The sequence below is a fragment of the Bubalus kerabau genome, chromosome 8 (assembly GCF_029407905.1).
Source record: "Bubalus kerabau isolate K-KA32 ecotype Philippines breed swamp buffalo chromosome 8, PCC_UOA_SB_1v2, whole genome shotgun sequence".
Taxonomy (NCBI): Eukaryota; Metazoa; Chordata; class Mammalia; order Artiodactyla; family Bovidae; genus Bubalus; species Bubalus kerabau.
The window spans coordinates 47238553-47261098 of record NC_073631.1 but is presented as its reverse complement, the minus strand read 5'-3'; the positions used below and the strand labels follow the sequence as shown (position 1 = coordinate 47261098).

The following is a 22546-nucleotide window of genomic DNA, read 5'->3' as shown; positions in this document are numbered from 1 at the left end:
ATGGGTGGATATCATCCAAGCCATTGAAGGCCTGGGTAGAATAAAAGGGTAAGCAAGGAAGAATTCTCTCTATACTTTACTGCCTTTGAGCTAAGAGATCTGTCTCCTGCCTTCTGACTCGGATTTGCACTGGAACTTACACCACTGCCTTTCCTGGTTCTCAGACCCTGGACTCACGCCAGAACTACCCTCACTGGCTCTCTTGGATCTCCAGCTTATTAGCTGCAAATCTTGGATTTCTCAGCCTCCGTAATTGTGGGAGCAAATTCCTTAGTGTGCACGTATATGTTTGTGTATCCTACTGTTTCTTTAAACTAATAGAAAAATGGAGAGAGCAGAGAACCAGGGGTGGAGAGTCAGGGAAAAAACCAGGATAATGTGGCATCTTGGAAGCATGAGGATAGAGAATTTCCATTAAAAAGCCTAGTGTTTATGACTTTCTTTCTTTCTCCCTGTTCTTAACTGTTTCATAATATTTTACTTTGTTTTGATCTGAATTTCCCAAACTTATTTGGCCACATAATTATTTTTCCTATGAAATATATTTTTTTAAATATTTTAAGTGACACATAAAAATATTGGCCTATATTTCCCTGGGACCCAATTCTTGAATGTTAGACTCTAACCATCATAGTTCAGACCCATATGAAACTTATTATATCCAAAACAGCTTTTTGATTTATAATGGCATTTGGAAATCGTAGTAGAATGTTTTTTAGGATACTGTCTTCTAGAAAGCATATGTCTCCTTTGAGAATAAATTTAAATTAGGGAGAAATAGAATAAGATACATAGAAATAGAAATGCATAGAAGTAGAAGAAGAAGAAAGATACAAAGTGAAAAACTTACACATTAAATTCTTATTTTTCTTAAGATTCTATATATATGAGAAGACACTCATAAAGTTTTCAGAATATCTACCATTTTATACATCAGAAATACTGTATTAAAAACAAAAACAAGCCAAAGCAATCTGGAGGAAGAAGAATGGAGATGGAGGAATCAACCTTCCTGACTTTAAACTATACTACAAACAATATCGTACAGGCACAAAAACAGAAATATAGACCAATGGAACAAGATAGAAAGCCCAGAGGTAAACCAAGGCACCTGTGTGCACCCTATCTTTGACAAAGGAGGGAAGAATATAAAATGGGAAAAAGATAGTCTCTTCAATAAGTGATATTGGGAAAACTGGACAGCTACCTGTAAAAGAATGAAATTAGAACACTTCCTAATACCATACACAAAGATAAACTCAAAATGGATTAAAGCCCTAAATATAAGACCATAAACTATGAAACTCTTACAGGAAAACGTAGGCAGAACACTCTGATATAAATCATAGCAAGATCCTCTATGATACACCTCTAGAGTAATGGAAACAAAAATAAAAATAAACAATTGGGAGCTAATTAAGTTTAAAAGTTTTTGCACAGCAAAGGAAACTATAAACAAGGTGAAAAGACAAACCTCAGAATAGGAGAAAATAATAGCAAATGGAATAGCTGACAAAGGATTAATCTCCAAAATATACAAGCAGCTCATGTAATTCTACACCAGGAAAACAAACAACCCAATAAAAAAGTGGGAAGAAAGAGCTAAACTGACATTTCTCCCAAGAAGACATACAGATGACTAATAAACACATGAAAATATGCTCAACATTGCTTATTATTCAGTTCAGTTCAGTTCAGTCACCCAGTCATGTCCAACACTTTGCAACCCCATGGACTGCGGCACGCCAGGCCTCCCTGTCCATCACCAACTCCCGGAATTTACCCAAACTCATGTTCATTGAGTCAGTGATGCCATCCAACCATCTGATTCTCTGTCATCCCCTTCTCCTCATGCCTTCAATCTTTCCCAGCATCAGGGTCTTTTCAAATGAGTCAGCTCTTCGCATCAGGTGGCCAAAGTATTGGAATTTCAGCTTCAACATCAGTCCTTCCAATGAACACTCAAGACTGATCTCCTTTAGGATGGACTGGTTGGATCTCCTTGCAGTCCAAGGGACTCTCAAGAGTCTTCTCCAACATCACAGTTCAAAAGGATCAATTTTTTGGTGCTCAGCTTTCTTTATAGTCCAACTCTCACATCCATACATGACTACTAGAAAAACCATAGCTTTGACAAGATGGACCTTTGTTGGCAAAGTAATATCCCTGCTTTTTAATAAGCTGTCTATGTTGGTCACAACTTTCCTGCCAAGGAGAAAGCATCTTTTAATTTCATGGCTGCAGTCACAATCTGCAGTGATTTTGGAGCCCCCAAAAATAAAGTCTGCCACTGTTTCCACTGTTTGCTCATTATTAGAGAAATGCAAATCAAAAATATAAAGAAGCATCATCTCACACTGGTCAGAATGCCCATCACCAAAAAATCTGCAAGCAATAAATGTTGGAGAGAGTATGGAGAAAACAGAAACCTCTTGTACTGTTGGTGGGAACGTAAATTGATACAGCCACTATGGAAGACCGTATGGAGATTCCTTAAAAAACTAGGAATAAAACTACCATAAGACTCAACTATCCCACTACTGGGCATACACCCTGAGAAAACCATAATTGAAAAAGACACATGTACCCCAGTGTTCATTGCAGCGCTATTTACAATAGCTGGGACATATAAGCAACCTAGATGTCCATCAACAGATGGATGGATAAAGAAGCTATAAAGAAGTACATATATACAATGGAATATTACTCAGCCATATAAAGGAACACATTTGAGTCACTGCTATTGAGGTGGATGAACCTAGAACCTATTATACAGAGCGAAGTCAGAAAGAGAAAAATAAATATTGTATGTTAAAGCATACGGAATCTATATGGATGGTACTGATGAAACCATCCATATAGATTCCATATGGAAACAGATAGCCAGTGGGAATTTGCAGTATGACTCAGGGAACTCAAACCAGCGCTCTGTGACAACATAGAGGGGTGGGATGGGGTGGGAGGGAAGTAGGAGGGAGGGTCAAGAGGGAGGGGACATATGTATACCTATGGCTGATACATGTTGATGTATGGTAGAAACCAATACGATATCGTAAAGCAATTATCCTTCAATTAGAAAAAACACAAAATAACTTCTCTAGAATGTTCTACTTTGGGTAAGCAGAACAAGATAGTTCCTAAGAACAGTCCAGGTGTTGAAATAATATTTGATTTTTTTTTTTAAGATTAAGTATCAGTAGAACATGGAAGCAGATTAACTGTTTTATTCTTGGGAGTTCTAACAGGATATAAATTTTCCACTACGTGTTTGGAGGTGACAGTGTTGTTATATTTTTTGACATTCAGTGTTGTGCTTAAAAGGAAAGGTTAGTTTAAACAATGAACAGAAAACTCTTGACCTTATGCTGGTAAAATTTTCATTTTGATTTTGGATGAGGAGAATGGCTTTATTAAACATCTGCAGTTTACTTTCAAACAATTTTTTTTTATTCAAGTAAATGGGTGTTTGCCGAATTTTGATACAAATGTCTCTTAGGAAAATTTATGAGCAAAATTATGAAAGACATTACATACTGTCAAGAAACTTATGATTAGAAAATGTCCAGTAACTATGAGCCTTTGGAAAAATGTTCAAAATAGAGTTTATATGGTGAGGATTAAATTTTATGCTGAGAAGTGTTTTGTGACTCATTCTATTCTCGGCTGGGTGGCAGTCAGGTGAGAACAATCTATCATTCTAGACTGGGGAAAAGTTTCTGTGGAAATTGTGTAAGGAAATGAGTCTTAAGTGTAGAAAATCAGAGTTATGAATCTGAGATCTGAATAATTGTGTGTTATAGATTGAATGTTTGTGCCTCCACCAAATTCATGTGCTAAAGAATGAACTCCCAGTGAGATGATATGTATCTTGGGGAGATAATTAGGTGTAGATGAGGTCATGTGGGTAGAGTCCCCATAATAGCATTATTGCCCTGAGAAAAAGAGGAAGAAAAACCAGAGCTTCCTCTCTGCCATGTAGGACACAGCAAGAAGGCAGCTGCCTACAAGGCAGGAAAAGAGCCCTTACCAAGGACCAAATCTGCCAGTGCTTTGATCTTGGACTTCCCAATCTCCAGAAATGTGACTCAGTCTATGGTATTTTGTTATAGTACCCTGAGCTGACTGAGATACTGTATAACCTACAGCATGTAATCTGGTCTCTCCCATCTTCAGTTTCCTGATTGGTATAATGGGGGTAAAGTTGATGTGATCTATAAGTGAACATGCCTACCAATACTAAATGTGACTAAACCAATACTAAACAATCCCGCTGGTACACAATCAATGGTGGAATGGACCCAAGACATTTACTCTGACATTTAAAAACACTTATGTCTAACGATGACCTGAGTTACTAGTCAATCTTTAAATACATTCACATTCTAACAATTTTATTTTTAATCTCTGGGAATTGTGAAAACTGGCCCTTTTGAGGCAAAGCAGTGTTGCCAAAAAATATCTTTGGGGAATTTTCATTTCTTGTCCCTAAATTTGGCTCTATTTGTTCTGATGAAATGAGTATTTCAGGACACAGGTTGCCCTTAGGACAGGGGTGACAAAAAAAAAATAAAATAAACAGGGTTAAGAATTTGGCTGGGCGCATCATGGGAGAGATGGGGATGGGGATGATCTACAGCAAGGGTGGCCAACTGTGGCCTAAGGGACAAAACTGCCTCCACCACCTTTTCTTGTATGAACCGCCCCCCACCACCTTTTCTTGTATGAACTGCCCCCCACCACCTTTTCTTGTATGAACTGCCCCCCACCACCTTTTCTTGTATGAACTTCTAACTAAGAATAGTTTTCACATTTTCAAATGTAAAAAAAAAAAGACAATTTATCTCTTGGTGAATTGTTCGATGAGTTGAAGACATCTCTTCTTTTCACAAAGTCAAAATATATACTTTTTTGCCCCTTTTTAGAAAATGTTTGTTGATGCATGATCTAGCAATAACTTGGAAATACTACAGTTTAGTGAATAAGACCCAGGAAATCAAATAAGTGGTAAAAGCATCCTGGAGCTAAAGGCATTTACTCCCTACTTTGATGATCTATCGGACAGTGGACTGGCAAGATGCTTCTGCTCAACAGTCAATCCCTCTGCTCTTTCTTGCTGACAGAAGCCTGATTTGGTTCAAGAGTCCACTCTCCTTGAGCTTCAGGGGAGGACTTTCCCACTCCTGGCCTCATCTCTTTATCTACTTGTGTACTGAAAACCATGATTTCCCATTAATACTCAATTCTAATCTAACAGCACAGAGTTCATTCTAGTTTTCTTCCTTTCCACACTCACAACTATACCTTCTCCTAGAGGGAGAAACCCGGATCCCAATTTTCTAGGCTTTTAACTTACTCGGTCTATCCACCTCTTCCCCATATGTACCAATCTCTAATTGTCATAGCCATGTTTCCTGTGCAAGTACCACCCTCCTTACACTCTTCTGGTTCTGGTACTCCACACAGGCCAGTCCCTCATCTCATGAATGGATGTGATTCTCACATCACTGAGTTCCATCTCCACCCTACCCCTCAGTATGACCACCTGAACTTTCTTCCCCTAGGATCCCACTCCTTGACTAGACCCCTTTCCTATGCACTTGGGTTCTAAGCCCTGTGCTAGGCCAGCCTCATGCTGCTGGTGCCTCACCTCCCACACCATGCCCTCCTCTTCCAGTCCCTACCCCTCAGCCCTGTCTCATTTGGGATGCCCACCTCTCTCACCAAATTTCCAATGCTCCAATGCCTTTCACAGGCACGTTTTTCTCATTCCTGCTTTTTATTATTATTATTTTTTTGTATAAACCTCGAGAAATACATATATCTCAACCTGATAGTCATCCTTCTTCAGTTTTACCAAGCAACTTGAACATGTATCCTTGCAGAATGACTTGGCCAGTGTATACATAAGAGCATTTTGATTCCGTATATATGCATTAGAATACAGTATTTATCTTCCTGTTTCTGACTCACTTCACTCTGTATAATAGGTTCTAGGTTCATCCACCTCATTAGAACTGACTCAAATGCGTTCTTTTTAATGGCTGAATAATACTCCATTGTGTATATGTACCACAACTTTTTTATCCATTTATCTGTCAATGGACATCTAGGTTGCCTCCAGGTTCTAGCTATTGTAAATAGTGCTGCAATGAACAATGGGATACAAGTGTCTCAATTTTGGTTTCCTCAGGGTATCCCTAGGAGTGGGATTGCTGGGTCATATGGTGGTTTTATTCCTAGTTTTTTAAGGAATCTCCATACCGTCTTCCATGGTGGCTGTATCAATTTACATTTCTACCAACAGTGCAAGAGTGTTTCCTTTTCTCCACACTCTCTCCAGCATTTACTGTTTGTAGACTTCTTGATGAGGGCCATTCTGACCAGTGTGAGGTGGTATCTCATTGTAGTTTTGATTTGCATTTCTCTACTAATGAGCGATGTTGAGCATCTTTCATGTGTTTGTCAGCCATCTGTATGTCTTCTCTGGAGAAATGTCTGTTGAGGTTTTCTCCCCACTTTTTGATTGGGTTGTTTGTTTTTCTGGTATTGAGTTGTATGAGCTGCTTGTACATTTTGGAAACTAATCCTTGGTCAGTTGTTTCATTCGCTATTATTTTCTCCCATTCTGAGCGTTGTCTTTTCACCTTGCTTATAGTTTTCTCTGCTATGAAAAGCTTTTAAGTTTAATCAGGTCCCACTTGTTTACTTTTGTTTTTATTTCCATTACTCTAGGAGGTGGGTCATAGAGGATCTTGCTTTGATTTATGTCATCGAGTGTTCTGCCTGTGTTTTCCTCTAAGAGTTTTATAGTTTCTGGTCTTACGTTTAGGTCTTTCATCCATTTTGAGTTTATCTTTGTGTGTGGTGTTAGAAAGTGTTCTAATTTCATTCTTTTACATGTAGCTGTCCAGTTTTCCCAGCACCATTTATTGAAGAGGCTGTCTTTGCCCCATTTTATATTCTTGCTAGGACCATTGGCATTTTGACAGAGATTGTATTGAATTTGTAGAGCACTTTGGGTGGTAGTAACATCTTAAGTACTTTTCTTGTTAGTATTATAAATTCCTTGGATATTTGATAAAATACTCTTTGAATCTGCAGGGTGTGTGTGTGTGTGTGTGTGTATTTCTGTGTGTGTTTATTCATAGGCAGATTTCAAATTCTGGTTAAATTTCTTTTATTGTTATTGTTATTTAGGTCTTAAGTGTCTTTTAATAATGCTTTATTGCTTGCAGTGTACTAGTCTTTCACCTTAGTTACATTTGTTCCTAGATATTTTTGTCAAAAATGAGGTTTATAAAATAAAATATTTTAGGCATGCACAAAAAAATATAATGAATGTAATCACCAATCTGCTTAAGAAATAAGATTTAACAAATACAATTAAAGCCTCTCTGACTGTATTTATTTTTCCCTCCCTCAGATGTAACTGGTTTCTTAAATTTAATGTTGATCATTTCCTTACATATCCTTCCCTGATAGCTCAGTTGGTAAAGAGTCTGTCTGCAGTGCAGGAGACCCTGGTTCAATTCCTGGGTCAGGAAGATCCACTGGAGGAGGGATGGGCTACACACTCCAATATTCTTGGGCTTCCCTTGTGGCTCAGCTGGTAAAGAATCCGGCTGCAATGCGGGAGACCTGAGTTCGATCCCTGAGTTGGGAAGATACCCTGCAGAAGGGAAAGGCTACCCACTCCACTATTCTGGCCTGGAGAATTCTATGGGCTGTAAAGACTCAGATATGACTGAGCGACTTTCACTTTCTTTTCTTTTTTTCCACTTCTTTTTAAAAAAATTAATCTGATTATTTTAATTGGAGGCTAATTACTTCACAATAATGTGGTGGTTTTTGCCATATATTGACATGAATCAGCCATGGGTGTACACGTATCCCCCAGTCTGGAACCTCCCTCCATCCTCACCCCTCCCTCCTCATTCCATCCCTCTGGATGGTCCAGGGCACCAGCTTTGAGTGCCCTGCTTCATGCATTGAACTTGGATTGGTCATCTATTTCACATATGGTAATATACATATTTCAATGCTATTCTCTCAAATCATCTCACACTTGCCGTCTCTCACAGAGTCCAAAATTCTGTTCTTTATATCTGTGTCTCTTTTGCTGTCTTGTATATAGGGCCATCATTACCATCTTTCATATACATGCATTGTAAATTTAATATACATGCACTGATATACTGTATTGGTGTTTTTCTTTCTGACTTTCTTCACTCTGTATAACAGGCTCCAGTTTAGAACTGATTCAAATGCATTCTTTTTAATAACTGAGTAATACTCCATTGTGTATATGTACCACAGCTTTCTTATCCATTCATCTGCTAATGGACATCTAGGTTGCTTCCATGTACTAGCTATTGTAAACAGTGCTGCAATGAACATTGAGGTACACGTGTCTCTTTGAATTCTGGTTTCCTCAGTGTGTATGCCCAGCAGTGGGATTGCTAGGTTGTATGGCAGTTCATTTTCCAGTTTTTTGAGGAATCTCCACACTGTTCTCCATAGTGGCTGTACTAGATTGCATTCCCACCAATAGTGTAAGAGGGTTCCCTTTTCTCTGCACCCTCTCCACCACTTATTGTTTGTAGACATTTTGATAGCAGCCATTCTGACTGGCATGAGACAGTACCTCATTGTGGTTTTGATTTGCATTTCTCTGATGATAAATGATGTTGAGCATCTTTTCATATGTTTGTTAGCTATCTGTATGTATTCTTTGGAGAAATGTCTGTTTAGGTCTTTGGCCCATTTTTTGATTGGGTCACTTATTTTTCTGGAATTGAGCTGCATGAGCTGCTTGTATATTTTTGAGATTAACTCTGTCAGTTGCTTCATTTGCTATTATTTTCTCCCATTTTGAAGGCTGTCTTTTTACCTTGCTTATAGTTTCTTTAGTTGTGCAAAAGCGTTTAAGTTTAATTAGGTCCCATTTGCTTATTTTTTATTTAATTTCCATTACTCTGGGAGGTGTGGCATAGAGGATTTGCTGTGATTTATGTCAGAGAGAGTTCTGCCTATGTGTTCCTCTAGGAGTTTTATAGTTTCTGGTCTTACATTTAGATCTTTAATCCACTTTGAGTTTATTTTTGTGTATGGTGTTAGAAAGTGTTCTAGTTGCATTCTTTTGCAAGTGGTTGACCAGTTTCCCAGCACCACTTGTTAAAAAGATCATCTTTTCTCCATTGTATATTTTTGCCTCCTTTGTCAAAGATAAGGTGTTTATAGGTACGTGGATTTATCTCTGGGCTTTCTATTTTGTTCCATTGATCTAGATTTCTGTCTTTGTGCCAGTACCATATTGTCTTGATGACTATAGCTTTGCAGTATAGTCTAAAGTCAGGCAGGTTGATTCCTCCAGTTACATTCTTCTTTCTCCAGATTGCTTTGGCTATTCAAGGTTTTTTGCATTTCTATACAAATTGTGAACTTATTTGTTCTCAGTTCAGTCGCTCAGTCGTGTCTGACTCTTTGCGACCCCATGAATTGCAGCACGCCAGGCCTCCCTGTCCATCACCAACTCCCGGAGTTCACCCAGACTCAAGTCCATCGAGTCAGTGATGCCATCCAGCCATCTCATCCTCTGTTGTCCCCTTCTCCTCCTGCTCCCAATCCCTCCCAGCATCAGAGTCTTTTCCAATGAGTCAACTCTTCGCATGAGGTGGCCAAAGTACTGGAGCTTCAGCTTCAGCATCATTCCTTCCAAAGAAATCCCAGGGCTAATCTCCTTCAGAATGGACTGGTTGGATCTCCTTGCAGTCCAAGGGACTCTCAAGAGTCTTCTCCAACACCACAGTTCAAAAGCATCAATTCTTCGGCGCTCAGCCTTCTTCACAGTCCAACTCTCACATCCATACATGACCACAGGAAAAACCATAGCCTTGACTAGACAAACCTTTGTTGGCAAAGTAATGTCTCTGCTTTTGAATATGCTATCTAGGTTGGTCATAACTTTCCTTCCAAGGAGTAAGTGTCTTTTAATTTCATGGCTGCAGTCACCATCTGCAGTGATTTTGGAGCCCCCAAAAATAAAGTCTGACACTGTTTCTCCATCTATTTCCCATGAAGTGATGGGACCGGATGCCATGATCTTCGTTTTCTGAATGTTGAGCTTTAAGCCAACTTTTTCACTCTCCACTTTCACTTTCATCAAGAGGCTTTTGAGTTCCTCTTCACTTTCTGCCATAAGGGTGGTGTCATCTGCAGATCTGAGGTTATTGATCTTTCTCCCAGAAATCTTGATTCCAGCTTGTGTTTCTTCCAGTCCAGCGTTTCTCATGATGTACTCTGCATAGAAGTTAAATAAGCAGGGTGACAATATACAGCCTTGACGTACTCCTTTTCCTATTTGGAACCAGTCTGTTGTTCCATGTCCAGTTCTAACTGTTGCTTCCTGACCTGCATATAGATTTCTCAAGAGGCAGATCAAGTGGTCTGGTCTTCCCATCACTTTCAGAATTTTCCACAGTTTATTGTGATCCACACAGTCAAAGGCTTTGGCATAGTCAATAAAGCAGAAATAGATGTTTTTCTGGAACTCTCTTGCTTTTTCCATGATCCAGTGGCTGTTGGCAATTTGATCTCTGGTTCCTCTGCCTTTTCTAAAACCAGCTTGAATATCTGGAAGTTCATGGTTCACATATTGCTGAAGCCTGGCTTGGAGAATTTTGAGCATTACTTTACTAGCGTGCGAGATCAAATTGTGCGGTAGTTTGAGCATTCTTTGGCGTTGCCTTTCTTTGGGATTGGAATGAAAACTGACCTTTTCCAGTCCTGTGGCCACTGCTGAGTTTTCCAGATTTGCTGACATATTGACTGCAGCACTTTCACAGCATCATCTTTTAGGATTTGAAGTAGCTCAACTGGAATTCCATCACCTCCACTAGCTTTGTTCATAATGATGCTTTCTAAGGCCCACTTGACTTCACATTCCAGGCTCTAGAGTCTGGCTGTAGGTGAGTGATCACACCATCATGATTATCTGGGTTGTGAAGATCTTTTTTGTACAGTTCTTCTGTGTATTCTTGCCACCTCTTCTTAACATCTGTTTCTGTTAGGTCCATACCATTTCTGTCCTTTATTGTGCCCATCTTTGCATGAAATGTTCCCTTGGTATCTCTAATTTTCTTGAAGAGATCTCTAGTCTTTTCCATTCTGTTGTTTTCCTCTATTTCTTTGCATTGATCGCTGAGGAAGGCTTTTTTATCTCTTCTTGCTATTCTTTGGAACTCTGCATTCAGATGCTTATATCTTTCCTTTTCTCCTTTGCTTTTCGCTTCTCTCCTTTTCACAGCTATTTGTAAGGCCTCTCCAGACAACCATTTTGCTTTTATGTATTTCTTTTCCATGGGGATGGTCTTGATCCCTGTCTCCTGTACAATGTCACGAACCTCAGTCCATAGTTCATCAGGCACTCTATCTATCAGATCTAGGCCCTTAAATCTATTTCTCACTTCCACTGTATAATCATAAGGGATTTTATTTAGGTCATACCTGTATGGTCTAGTGGTTTTCCCTACTTTCTTCAATTTAAGTCTGAATTTCGCAATAAGGAGTTCATGATCTGAGCCACAGTCAGCTCCTGGTCTTGTTTTTGCTGACTCTATAGAGCTTCTCCATCTTTGGCTACAAAGAATATAATCAATCTGATTTCGGTGTTGACCGTTTGGTGATGTCCATGTGTAGAGTCTTCGCTGTGTTGTTGGAAGAGGGTGTTTGTTGTGATCAGTGCATTTGCTTGGAAAAACTCTATTAGCCTTTGTCCTGCTTCATTCCATATTCTAAGGCCAAATTTGCCTGTTACTCCAGGTGTTTCTTGACTTCCTACTTTTGCATTCCAGTCCCCTATAATGAAAAGGACATCTTTTTTGGGTGTTAGTTCTAAAAGGTCTTGTAGGTCTTCATAGAACCGTTCAACTTCAGCTTCTTCAGCGTTACTGGTTGGGGCATAGACTTGGATTACTGTGATATTGAATGGTTTGCCTTGGAAACAAACAGAGACCATTCTGTCGTTTTTGAGATTGCATCCAAGTACTGCATTTCGGGCTCTTTTGTTGACCATGATGGCTAGTCCATTTCTTTTGAGGGATTCCTGCCCACAGTAGTAGATATAATGGTCATCTGAGTTAAATTCACCCATTCCAGTCCATTTTAGTTCTCCGATTCCTAGAATGTTGACATTCACTCTTGCCATCTCTTGTTTGACCATTTCCAATTTGCCTTGATTCATGGACCTGACATTCCTGGTTCCTCTGCAATATTGCTCTTACAGCATCAGACCTTGCTTCTATCACCAGTCACATCCACAGCTGGGTATTCTTTTTGCTTTGGCTCCATCCCTTCATTCTTTCTGGAGTTATTTCTCCACTGATCTCCAGTACCATATTGGGCACCTACTGACCTGGGGAGTTCCTTTTTCAGTATCCTATCATTTTGCCTTTTCGTACTGTTCATGGGGTTCTCAAGGCAAGGCAAGAATACTGAAGTGGTTGGCCATTCCCTTCTCCAGTGCACCACATTCTGTCAGATCTCTCCACCATGACCTGCCCATATTGGGTTGCCCCACGGGCATGTCTTAGTTTCATTGAGTTAGACAAGGCTGTGGTCCTAGTGTGATTAGATTGACTAGTTTTCTGTGAGTATGGTTTCAGTGTGTCTGCGCTCTGATGCCCTCTTGCAACACCTACTGTCTTACTTGGGTTTCTCTTACCTTGGGCGTGGGTTATCTCTTCACGGCTACTCCAGCAAAGCGCAGCTGCCGCTTCTTACCTTGGAGGAGGGGTATCTCCTCACCGCCTCCCTTCCTGACCTTCAGCGTGGAATAGCTCCTCTAGGCCCTCCTGCGCCCGCGCAGCTTGGCTCCTTGGATGTGGGGTTGGTCCTCCCGGCAGTCTCCCCTGGCCTCGGGCGTGGGGTAGCTCCTCCTGGCTGCTGCCCCTGACCTCGGACATGGGGTAGCTCCTCTTGGCCGCCACCCTTCGGGCATGGGGTCCTCCCAGCTTCTGCCCCTGACCTCGGAAGTGGGGTAGCTCCTCTTGGCTGCGCTTAGTGCGCCAGTCATCACAGCCGCCTGCGTCTGGGAAAAATACCATTGGTAGCTTGATAGGGATTGCATTGTATCTATAGATTGCATTGGGTAGTATACTCACTTTCACTATATTGATTCTTCCAATCCATGAACACGGTATATTTCTCCATCTATTTGTGTCATCTTTGATTTCTTTCATCAGTGTTTTATAGTTTTCTATATATTGGTCTTTTTTTTTTTTAGATAATTATTCCTAAGTATTTTATTCTTTTCGTCACAATGGTGAATGGGATTGTTTCCTTAATTTCTCTGTTTTCTCATTGTTAGTGTATAAGAATGCAAGGGATTTCTGTGTATTAATTTTATATCCCGACACTTTACTATATTTATTAATTAGCTCTAGTAATTTCCTGGTGGTGTCTTTAGGGTTTTCTATGTAGAGGATCATGTCATCTGCAAACAGTGAGAGTTTTACTTCTTTTAAAATTTGGATTCCTTTTATTTCTTTTTCTTCTCTGATTGCTGTGACTAAAACTTCCAAAACTATGTTGAATAGTAGTGGTGAGAGTGGGCACCCTTGTTGTGTTCCTGACTTTAGGGGAAATTCACTTTCACCTTCATTTCCTTATATAGTATGATAGGCAGAATAATAATTGCTCCCCACCCCACCCCTGTACCCCACCAAATCCTCAGAACCTATGAATACAAGGCAAGAGTCTTAGCAGATGTGAGTAAGTTAAAGAATTTGAGATGGTGAGATTATCCTTGCTTATCTGGGTGGATCCAATGTAGTAACAACATCCTTATAAATGAAAGAGGGAGTTAGTTAATGAAAGTTGTTCAATCGTGTCAGACTCTTTGTGACCCCATGGACTATATAGTCCATGGAATTCTCCAGGCCAGAATACTGGAGTGGTAGCCTTTCCCTTCTGCAGGGGATCTTCCCAACCCAGGGATTGAACCCAGGTCTCCTGTATTGCAGGTGGATTCTTTACCAGTTGAGCCACAAGGGAAGCCCAGGAATACTAGAGTGGGTAACCTATCCCTTCTCAAGCAGATATTCCCAACCCAGGTATTGAACTGGGGTCTCTTGCATTGCAGGCAGATTCTTTACCAACTGACCTATAAGGGAGGCAGGGCTTAAATACATCTCTCCAAGGGCCAGATAAAAATCAGTATCTCTTGATTTTTATGACAGAGATGTTCCCAAGGTCCTGGGACCCATATCTCCTTGAATGTAAATTAGTAAGAATCTTCCTGACATTTTGGGAGCTTGACCTAGGAAAGTAGGCTGGATTATACCCATTTGACATTCTTGGGGAGAAAATAAAATTTTTATCATCCTTTTGGATCAGAGAATTAACTAAACAGATAGCTACAGATCTAATCTCTGTAGTTCACATAAAAGTAAAGTGTTTATAGAGGAAGTAAAGATAAAATATTACCTTTATTTATTTTTTAAAACATTACCTTTATGTCATACAGATTTCTGTGTCTTTGGAGGCTAGAGTTTTTTGCAGGCGCACTGAGGAATCCAGGAAAGATTATTTCCTCAGAATGATTTATCAACAATTGAGAGTTCTGATATAACCTTTCATCATGATTGTGGATTTGTCAATTTCTCCTTGTATCCTTGTGGCTTTTCAGATGCTTACACATTTAGAATTGTTATATATCCTTAGTAGGTTGTTAGAATTACTTTAATTATAATGTAGTGACCTTCTTTATCAGGTAAACTTTAAAAATCCACCTGAAGTACAATGCTGAACAAGATGAACACAACTGAAAGGAGATGTTTGATAGCTGTATTAATATAAGAAGGAAAAACTTAAAAGCAAAAGCATTATTAGGGATAATCTTTATCTTCCCACCGGTCCTGTTGCTGCTGCTGCTGCTGCTAAATCACTTCAGCCGTGTCCGACTCTGCGACCCCATGGACAGCAGCCCACCAGGCTCCTCTGTCCCTGGGATTCTCCAGGCAAGAATACTGGAGTGGGTTGCCATTTCCTTCTCCAATGCATGCACGCATGCTAAGTTGCTTCAGTCACACCCGACTCTGTACGATCCCATGGACAGCAGCCTACCAGGTTCCTCTGTCCACAGAATTCTCTAGGCAAGAATACTGGAGTGGGTTGCCATTTCCTTCTCCATTCCCACAGGTGAATTTTGTTAAATTTATTATTACTAGATATACTTAGATTCAGTTTTTCATTTCATTTTATACTATTTGTTTTTTTTTATGTGCTTTCTTGTTTTGTCCTTTCCTGACTTAATTTGTCGAATTTAAAAAGCTATTCCCATCCCCCATTTTTATATTTTAGAAGATATCCATTCTATTTCTTCTATTTCAATGGTTTCACTTAAATATTTTTAATGTGCACATTTACCTTAATAAAGCTTAAAGTAAATGAATATCTAAACTTTCTTCCTGAATAATTACCAAAATTTAGAACATTTTAACTCTGATTACTCTCTCCAGTCTTAGAATATTAGTATTTTCTAGTGGTTTTGTCCCTTGCTTTTTGTACCCCCCACATTAGTCATCATCATTATATGCTTTTATAAGGTTATTGGGTTTACTTCTATCCTTATTAGTTTGTTTGCCCCTCATTACTGTTTCATCTCACTCCTTTCTTCTTACATAAACATCATTTACAAGTTCTTTTGTGATGGGTCCACTGGAGGCAAACTCTCTCAATCTTTGTCATAGGATATCTACTTAATACTCACCTTGAGTTGTAATTTACTTACATGTGGTATCAGATTGATAAGTATTTTCTGCTGACTTTTGCTTTCTGAGACTAAGTGACATTCTTTTGTAGATAATCTGTCTCTGGTTGCACTTAAGGTTTTCCTTTGCTTATGGCCTTTTGTAATTTCACTACAAAGCCATGGAATAAGTATCCTGTTTGGGATTTCTTGTGCTTCTTAAGTCTGAGAATTGTTGCTTTTCATCATTCTAAAGCATTTTTATTTATAATATTTTTGAGTTTTGCTTTGATTTCCATTTGCTCTCTTCCTTTCTTCTGGAAATTCTATAAGGGTCTATATAGAATGTTGTATAATGTTATCTATAACCTTTTTATGTTTTATATAATGTACTCTTAACTTCCTTCATATTTTTCATCTCTTTCTACCTCTGTGCCTTACCTGTGTAATTTTATCTTACATAATCTTACAGTTTGCTATTTCTTGCATCAGCTGGGTTTCTTCTGCTATGTAACTCATAGTTTGGAAAAAGGATATAAACATTTAGCTATAATATGAATAAGGTCTGAGAACCTAAAGTGATACATGGTGACTATGGCTGATAACCCTGTGTTGTAAAATTGAAATTTGCTAACAGAATAGAACTTAAATGTTCTCATTAAAATGAATTAATTAAAATAAAGATAAATATGTGAGTGTTGGATGTGTTTAACCAGATGGAGGAATCCTTTCACAATGTATACATATATCAACTCACTACAACATACATTTTAAGTATATTACCAGGAATCCTGTAACTTTAAAAAGAACCCAGTTCATTTCAGCAAATGATTATTGAATGCCTTCATTTAGGGAAATCATTCACTTTCTAGCAGAATGTTACTTTCATTCAGAAAATAAAATAAATCTACCTATCTTCTTCACCATCCTTCTGCAGCTATCAGTTGGCTGATACACTATATCAAAGGCATCATCAGATAAGTTCTAGAACTCTAGATGAAATTTCTATCTTTAGATAAAATGCAAGCACATAAACACCTGCTACCACAATATATGGATTGCATTATCCTGTTAACACACACACATACACACACACAAATGGAAAATGCAAGAGTTAGATCAAAATTCACATGTTTTTCAAAATTGTGTATTATTTTTCTTTGTGTTTAGATTTTCTCCTACCTCAGTTTAAGAGATTTGGTAATATGTGGTCAAGTTAATCGCTCCTGGTTGTTGATGACACAAATGGGCTCATTGTGGAATGGTGTAAGTAGACACTACCTGAAGTATGTCTTTATTCTAGTTCTTAAAGGAGAACAGACTGCTATAGGCCACCTTATAGCAGTAATGGGGACTACCTTCTTCCCTGCTCCACAACATGGGATCACAAAAAGGAGGTACACTTGTTTCACTTTCGTCCAGGCACAGCCTGAAGGAAAAGATAAAAAATGTTATTTGAAGAGATTTGATAGAAGTATTTTCTAATTTAAATAGTAGAAATAAATTGAATATTATTTTTTGGATTGAAATAAAGCTCTATTATATCTGAGTTAGGTTTAACATTGCCTTACTCAAGGAGCTCCAGAGATAGACTAAGCAAAATGCAAGAAAGGTGCTTATTGTAGAGTCTGGCATGTGGGCAGCACTCAATAAATATTAGCTACTGTTCTTAGTTTAAAAAAAAAAAAAAACAACACAACAAAGCAGCACAAAATATGGAGTAAAAGGGAAGAAGAAAAAAAAACTACTGAGCCTGAAATCAGGCTAAAATAGACAACATGTAAACAAAGCTTGTTTGATATTTCTTGGTGTGTTTACATGCATGTAGACATATATATATATATATATATATATAATTGGAGAAGGCGATGGCACCCCACTCCAGTACTCTTGCCTGGAAAATCCCATGGATGGAGGAGCCTGGTGGGCTGCAGTCCATGGGGTCGTGAAGAGTCAGACACAACTGAGCAACTTCACTTTCACTTTTCACTTTCATGCATTGGAGAAGGAAATGGCAACCCACTCCAGTGTTCTTGCCTGGAGAATCCCAGGGACGGGGGAGCCTGGTGGGCTGCTGTCTATGGGGTCACACAGAGTCGAACACGACTGAAGCGACTTGGCAGCAGCAGCAGCAGACATATATATACTCAGGCATTTTCTAATGTGGACTCCTAGGCTCACGCCTCTTGTATTATTCTTGTCATTGCACTATATTTGTACTATTCCCATAAAGTAGAACATGCTTTATTTTTCATTCCAAAGAAACGTTGGGTGGTACATCTTAGCCAATGATAAAAATAAGCATGTATTATCCTTGATGACCTTTCTTTTCTTTTTCTTGGATGACTGCTTTAATCTTAATAACTGTGATCATTTATGCCATCAACAAATGTTGGAGTGGCAACATTTTCCTTGTTGCCTATGTCCAGCCAATAGCTGGCTATACCACCCCTCCTTAATTGTTATTGATTGGAGGGCTAATGAGATCATGTGCTCAGACTGACCTATGAATAGGTGATTGGGGTCATTCTGCAGAAACTTTGACAAGGAGGAGTTGGCAAGGTACAAGGAATCTAGCTCCATAATCAACACAGCATCGTTACCTCCCATCAGAGCACCATTCCATTCTTGACTATAGTGTTCTACTCTTACCTTATGCAGCAATGGTAATTTAAAAAATGTGCTTGTCTTAATTAAAACCTCTTAGCTACCAAATTTAGTATTCTTGTCTTAGATGTAATTTTTAGTTGAAGGCAGGGATTCTTAAACTTTAGAATGCATCAGAATCAACGGAAGGGATTGTTAGATTGCTGGTTGCCACCCCCAGGGTTTCTGACTCAGTACTTCTGAGGAAGGGCTTGAGAATTTGCATTTCCAATGAGTTCTTGGGTGATGCTGATGCTGCTTATCCCCGGACCACAGTAAGAACCACTGATTTAAAATAATAAGTCTCTTACTTATGTGACAGATTAGCGGGTGTCACTTTTTCCTTTGGAAAACCCATAAAGAAATAAACTGAATCCAAATGGTCTGGGAAAGAAGGAATATGTACCATATTAAATCAGGACAAATCTTACAGAAAACTGGCAGAAAAAGCCAGCACTCCTGCGCAGAGACCTCACTGGGTAAAGATGGAGAAAATATGAGCACATGGAAGCGAAGAGCAAAGCCAGAGTAGGAAGCTAGTTTATGCTCAGCAAATTTCTCTTTCCACAATTATCTGTTGCCCTTCATTTGCAATTATTTCTGTCTTTATTTGTGTGTGCTCAAGTGTGACACAATTGTAATAAACATTTTAGCATGAAGAATAACTTTGTTCAGAAAGCAATAAGAAATAGGATGTTCAGTACACTTAACCTTTTAGCTGAAAGGTAGTATTAGCACTATGTTATTGTTATCAAATATACTTCAATAAAAAAATACGATGTTGTTGTTTATCCACCAGCCCTGGCCATCCAGAGGTTACAGAAAATTCTGTGCTTTTCAGTTTTATACACTGCACTCAGATCATCTTTCCTTATCTCTAGAACTACCCCCACAAACTTATGAGTTATGGAAAAGCCATTATAATCCACATACTATATTGTCTTTCCATAGTCAAGTACTCAATGTATAGTTTGTGTTCATGAAAAAAGAAGCAGGCACACATTAGTGATGAATGAAGAAGGGTCCGTTAACCTTGAAGTAGGGGGAAGCCTTGGGGCTCACCTGGAATGATGGGGGCGGGCATCCAGGCACTCCACAACAATTGACTCTTGTTAGGAGATGAGATCCCTGCCCTCCCAGCTGTCAACCTGGACTGGACATTTGGAATCTGTAATTAAACCTGGGAATGACCACAAAAACCCTAACAAACAGAAAAGAGTGATGAGATAAAGACATTTTAGTTCTTTGATGCTTTAAAAATATTTTAAAATTTCACATGCCAAAGATCTTTCTCATTTCTTAACATTTTTGTTTATCCTTTTTAGATTGATTTTTCTGCAGTAAAAAATATAATCACAGATAAATATATAGTGTCTATTTTGCAAAGGTGGCGTCTAAATGTGCTGCGCTTGAATTTTCGTGGTTGTGTTCTCCGATTGAAAACTTTGAGATCTGTCAGTAAGTATGTTTGTTAACTGTTTGTCTTGCTTCCCTGTATTTTAAAATGGAAACTTCAGTTACAGTCTTAGGCCATGAGAATGCCTATTAAAACTATTTAAAAGTGCCATAATACAGTCAGCTCTTCCTGGATTGTATGCCCTGAGACCTGGTCCTTTGGTCATTCTTATTGATTTTTTTTTGTTGTTTAGCATTTGTGTATCTATATGTCATCAATTTATCCACAATATAAGGACATATTCTCACTAAAGAAATAATAATAGACAGTAAAAGAAAAAATCTACTTTCATCTCTCTCAAACCCATTCACTTACCCAGTGGTACTCAACACTATCACTTTTTCTGTTTTTCTAAAATACATTTAAGCATTTGATGGGGAACACATGTATACCTGTGGCGGATTCATTTTGATATTTGGCAAAACTAATACAATTATGTAAAGTTTAAAAATAAAATAAAATTAAAAAAAATACATTTAAGCATTTGTGATTAAAAATACACACTTTTAATTTTTAACATTAAAGGGATAATAGTTTTATATTTTCTTTTATATCCTGAAAATCTTTTCATGTCAGTACATATAGAACTACTAAATTATTTTTAAGTACTTAAAATCATTTCCCTGATTTTAGGGAATACCATACTATGGCTATACCATAGTTATTTAACTTTCTTCCTACTGATGGACACTAAGGTTATTTCCAAGTTTTCTAACTTGCTTTGTAAACTTTGTGTTTAACTGTCTTAGTTCAGGCTGTTATAATAAAGTTCAGTTTTGGCTGGGTGGCTTATAAACAACAGAAACTTATTTCTCATAGTTTTAAAGCCTGGAAGTCTAAGACCAGGGTGCCTAGTCTTGGTTGGGGTCTAGTGAGGGCCTTGTCTGGTTGTTGACTTCTGTATTCTTCCTGTATCCACATATGGTAGAAAGCAGGAGAGAGCTCTCTGGAATCCCCTGTATAAGGGCATTAATCCTATTCATGAGAATTCCATCTTAATTATGTCCCAAAGGCCCAACCTCCTAATAGCATTACATTGGGGGTGAGGATTCCAACATATGAATTCTGGGGGGACACAAACATTCAGCCCATCGCATTAAAACATATGTCCTTTGAGGTACATTTCTAAGTTTCCATATATATAGTTCTGGAAATGAGAGAAAAAATAGATTTCAAAATATCAATATGAATGATATAGATATTAATGGGTGAAAGCAAGTTGTAGAATGATATATATATATATAAAATCTAATACCATTTGTATACAAGTTTTCAATGTGTAAAATAATTCTATATACTTCAAATTTTGAAATAATTTTAATATTAAATATTTAAGGTCACTTGTATACACATACACAGACACACACACAGACAGCAAAATATAAACAGCATGCATGTGAATGAAAAACTCCAAATGCAAGATAGTGGTTACCTCCGAGATGGAGAGAGTTGAATGAAATGGGGAAGAGGTTCACAAGGGCTTTCAACAGTTATCTGTATTTTTTTAATTGAAAAATACAAAATGGAATTATTCTGACTGGTTATTGCTGGTGCTGCAGAAAGTGATGGTTTTATATATAATGTCATATTATCTGATCATATATTAAACTGCCTTCCTAGTTTTAATGGTTTGTCAGTTGATTCTTTTGGGTATTCTAGGTAGACTATCATATCATCTGGAAATATTTCCATTCATTCCTATTCTTATATCTTCTACTTCTTTTTCTGGTAGCAAGGATACGCAGCTATCTTGTCTTGTCCTTGAATCCTTTTCTCATATTTTTAATGAGAATAGTGTTAATATTACTATATATTCTAATTTCTGGGACACACCCTTCACAAAGACATAATGCTGTTCCATCTTTTACGGCAGCCATCTTCTGAATGTTCCTCATTCAATCTGGTAATGTTTGCATTTGAATTTTTAGGAACTATTAATTTCTGATCCACCAAGACCATCTCTGTTGTTTTCCAAGGACATGATAGATTAGAAAAATTTGTTTCTGGTAATTTGGGTAGGAAAGGAAAATTGAAACAGGTACTTAGTCTGCCATCTTAAACCAGTTTATTACTTTTTCTTCTTTTGTTCTCTTTTCTTTGTGATTTGGTGACTATCTTCAGTGTTTGCTTGGATTTATTTCCTCTTTTTGTGTGTGTGTACCTGTTTTACATTTTTGTTTTGTGGTTATTATGAAGTTTATGTAGAGAAGTCTTTATACATATTTGATTATTTTAAGTTGCTATTCTCTTAAGTTTGAATGCATTTTTATTCCCCTTCACGTTTACTGTTTTTGACATCACAGTTCATACCTTTTTGTTTTGTGTATCTCTTAACTACTTACTGTCGATATAGATGATTTTACTACTTTTGTCTTTTAACCTTCCTACTAGTTTTATAAGCGGTTGATATTCTACCTTTACTGCCTTTGATACCTGCCTTTACCAATGACGTTTTTTCCTTTTGTAATTTTCATATTCCTAGTTGTGGCTTTTTCTATTCGACTTAGTAAAGTCCCTTTAACATTTCCTGTAAATCTGGTTACTTTCAGCTCTTGCTCCTCTTTAAAACTCTTGGTCTTTTCTTTGAATCAGAGTGGTAGCCTTGTGGAATATTGTTTTTCCCTTTATCATTTAAAAAATATCATGCCACTCCCTTCTGGCATGCAGAGTTTCTGCTGAAAAGTCAGCTGATGTTA

The 22546-nt window shown here is 38.1% G+C and overlaps 1 protein-coding gene across 1 annotated transcript in view; it reads left to right on the top strand.

The window, feature by feature from the left end:
• Nucleotides 1–22546, top strand: part of FBXL13 (F-box and leucine rich repeat protein 13) — a 216741-nt gene that overhangs the window by 56226 nt on the left and 137969 nt on the right. Inside the window, exons 8-9 of the mRNA XM_055590169.1 lie at nucleotides 16919–17014; nucleotides 19720–19852. Of these exons, the coding sequence (XP_055446144.1) occupies nucleotides 16919–17014; nucleotides 19720–19852 (229 nt within the window). The remainder of the gene's footprint in view (nucleotides 1–16918; nucleotides 17015–19719; nucleotides 19853–22546) is intronic.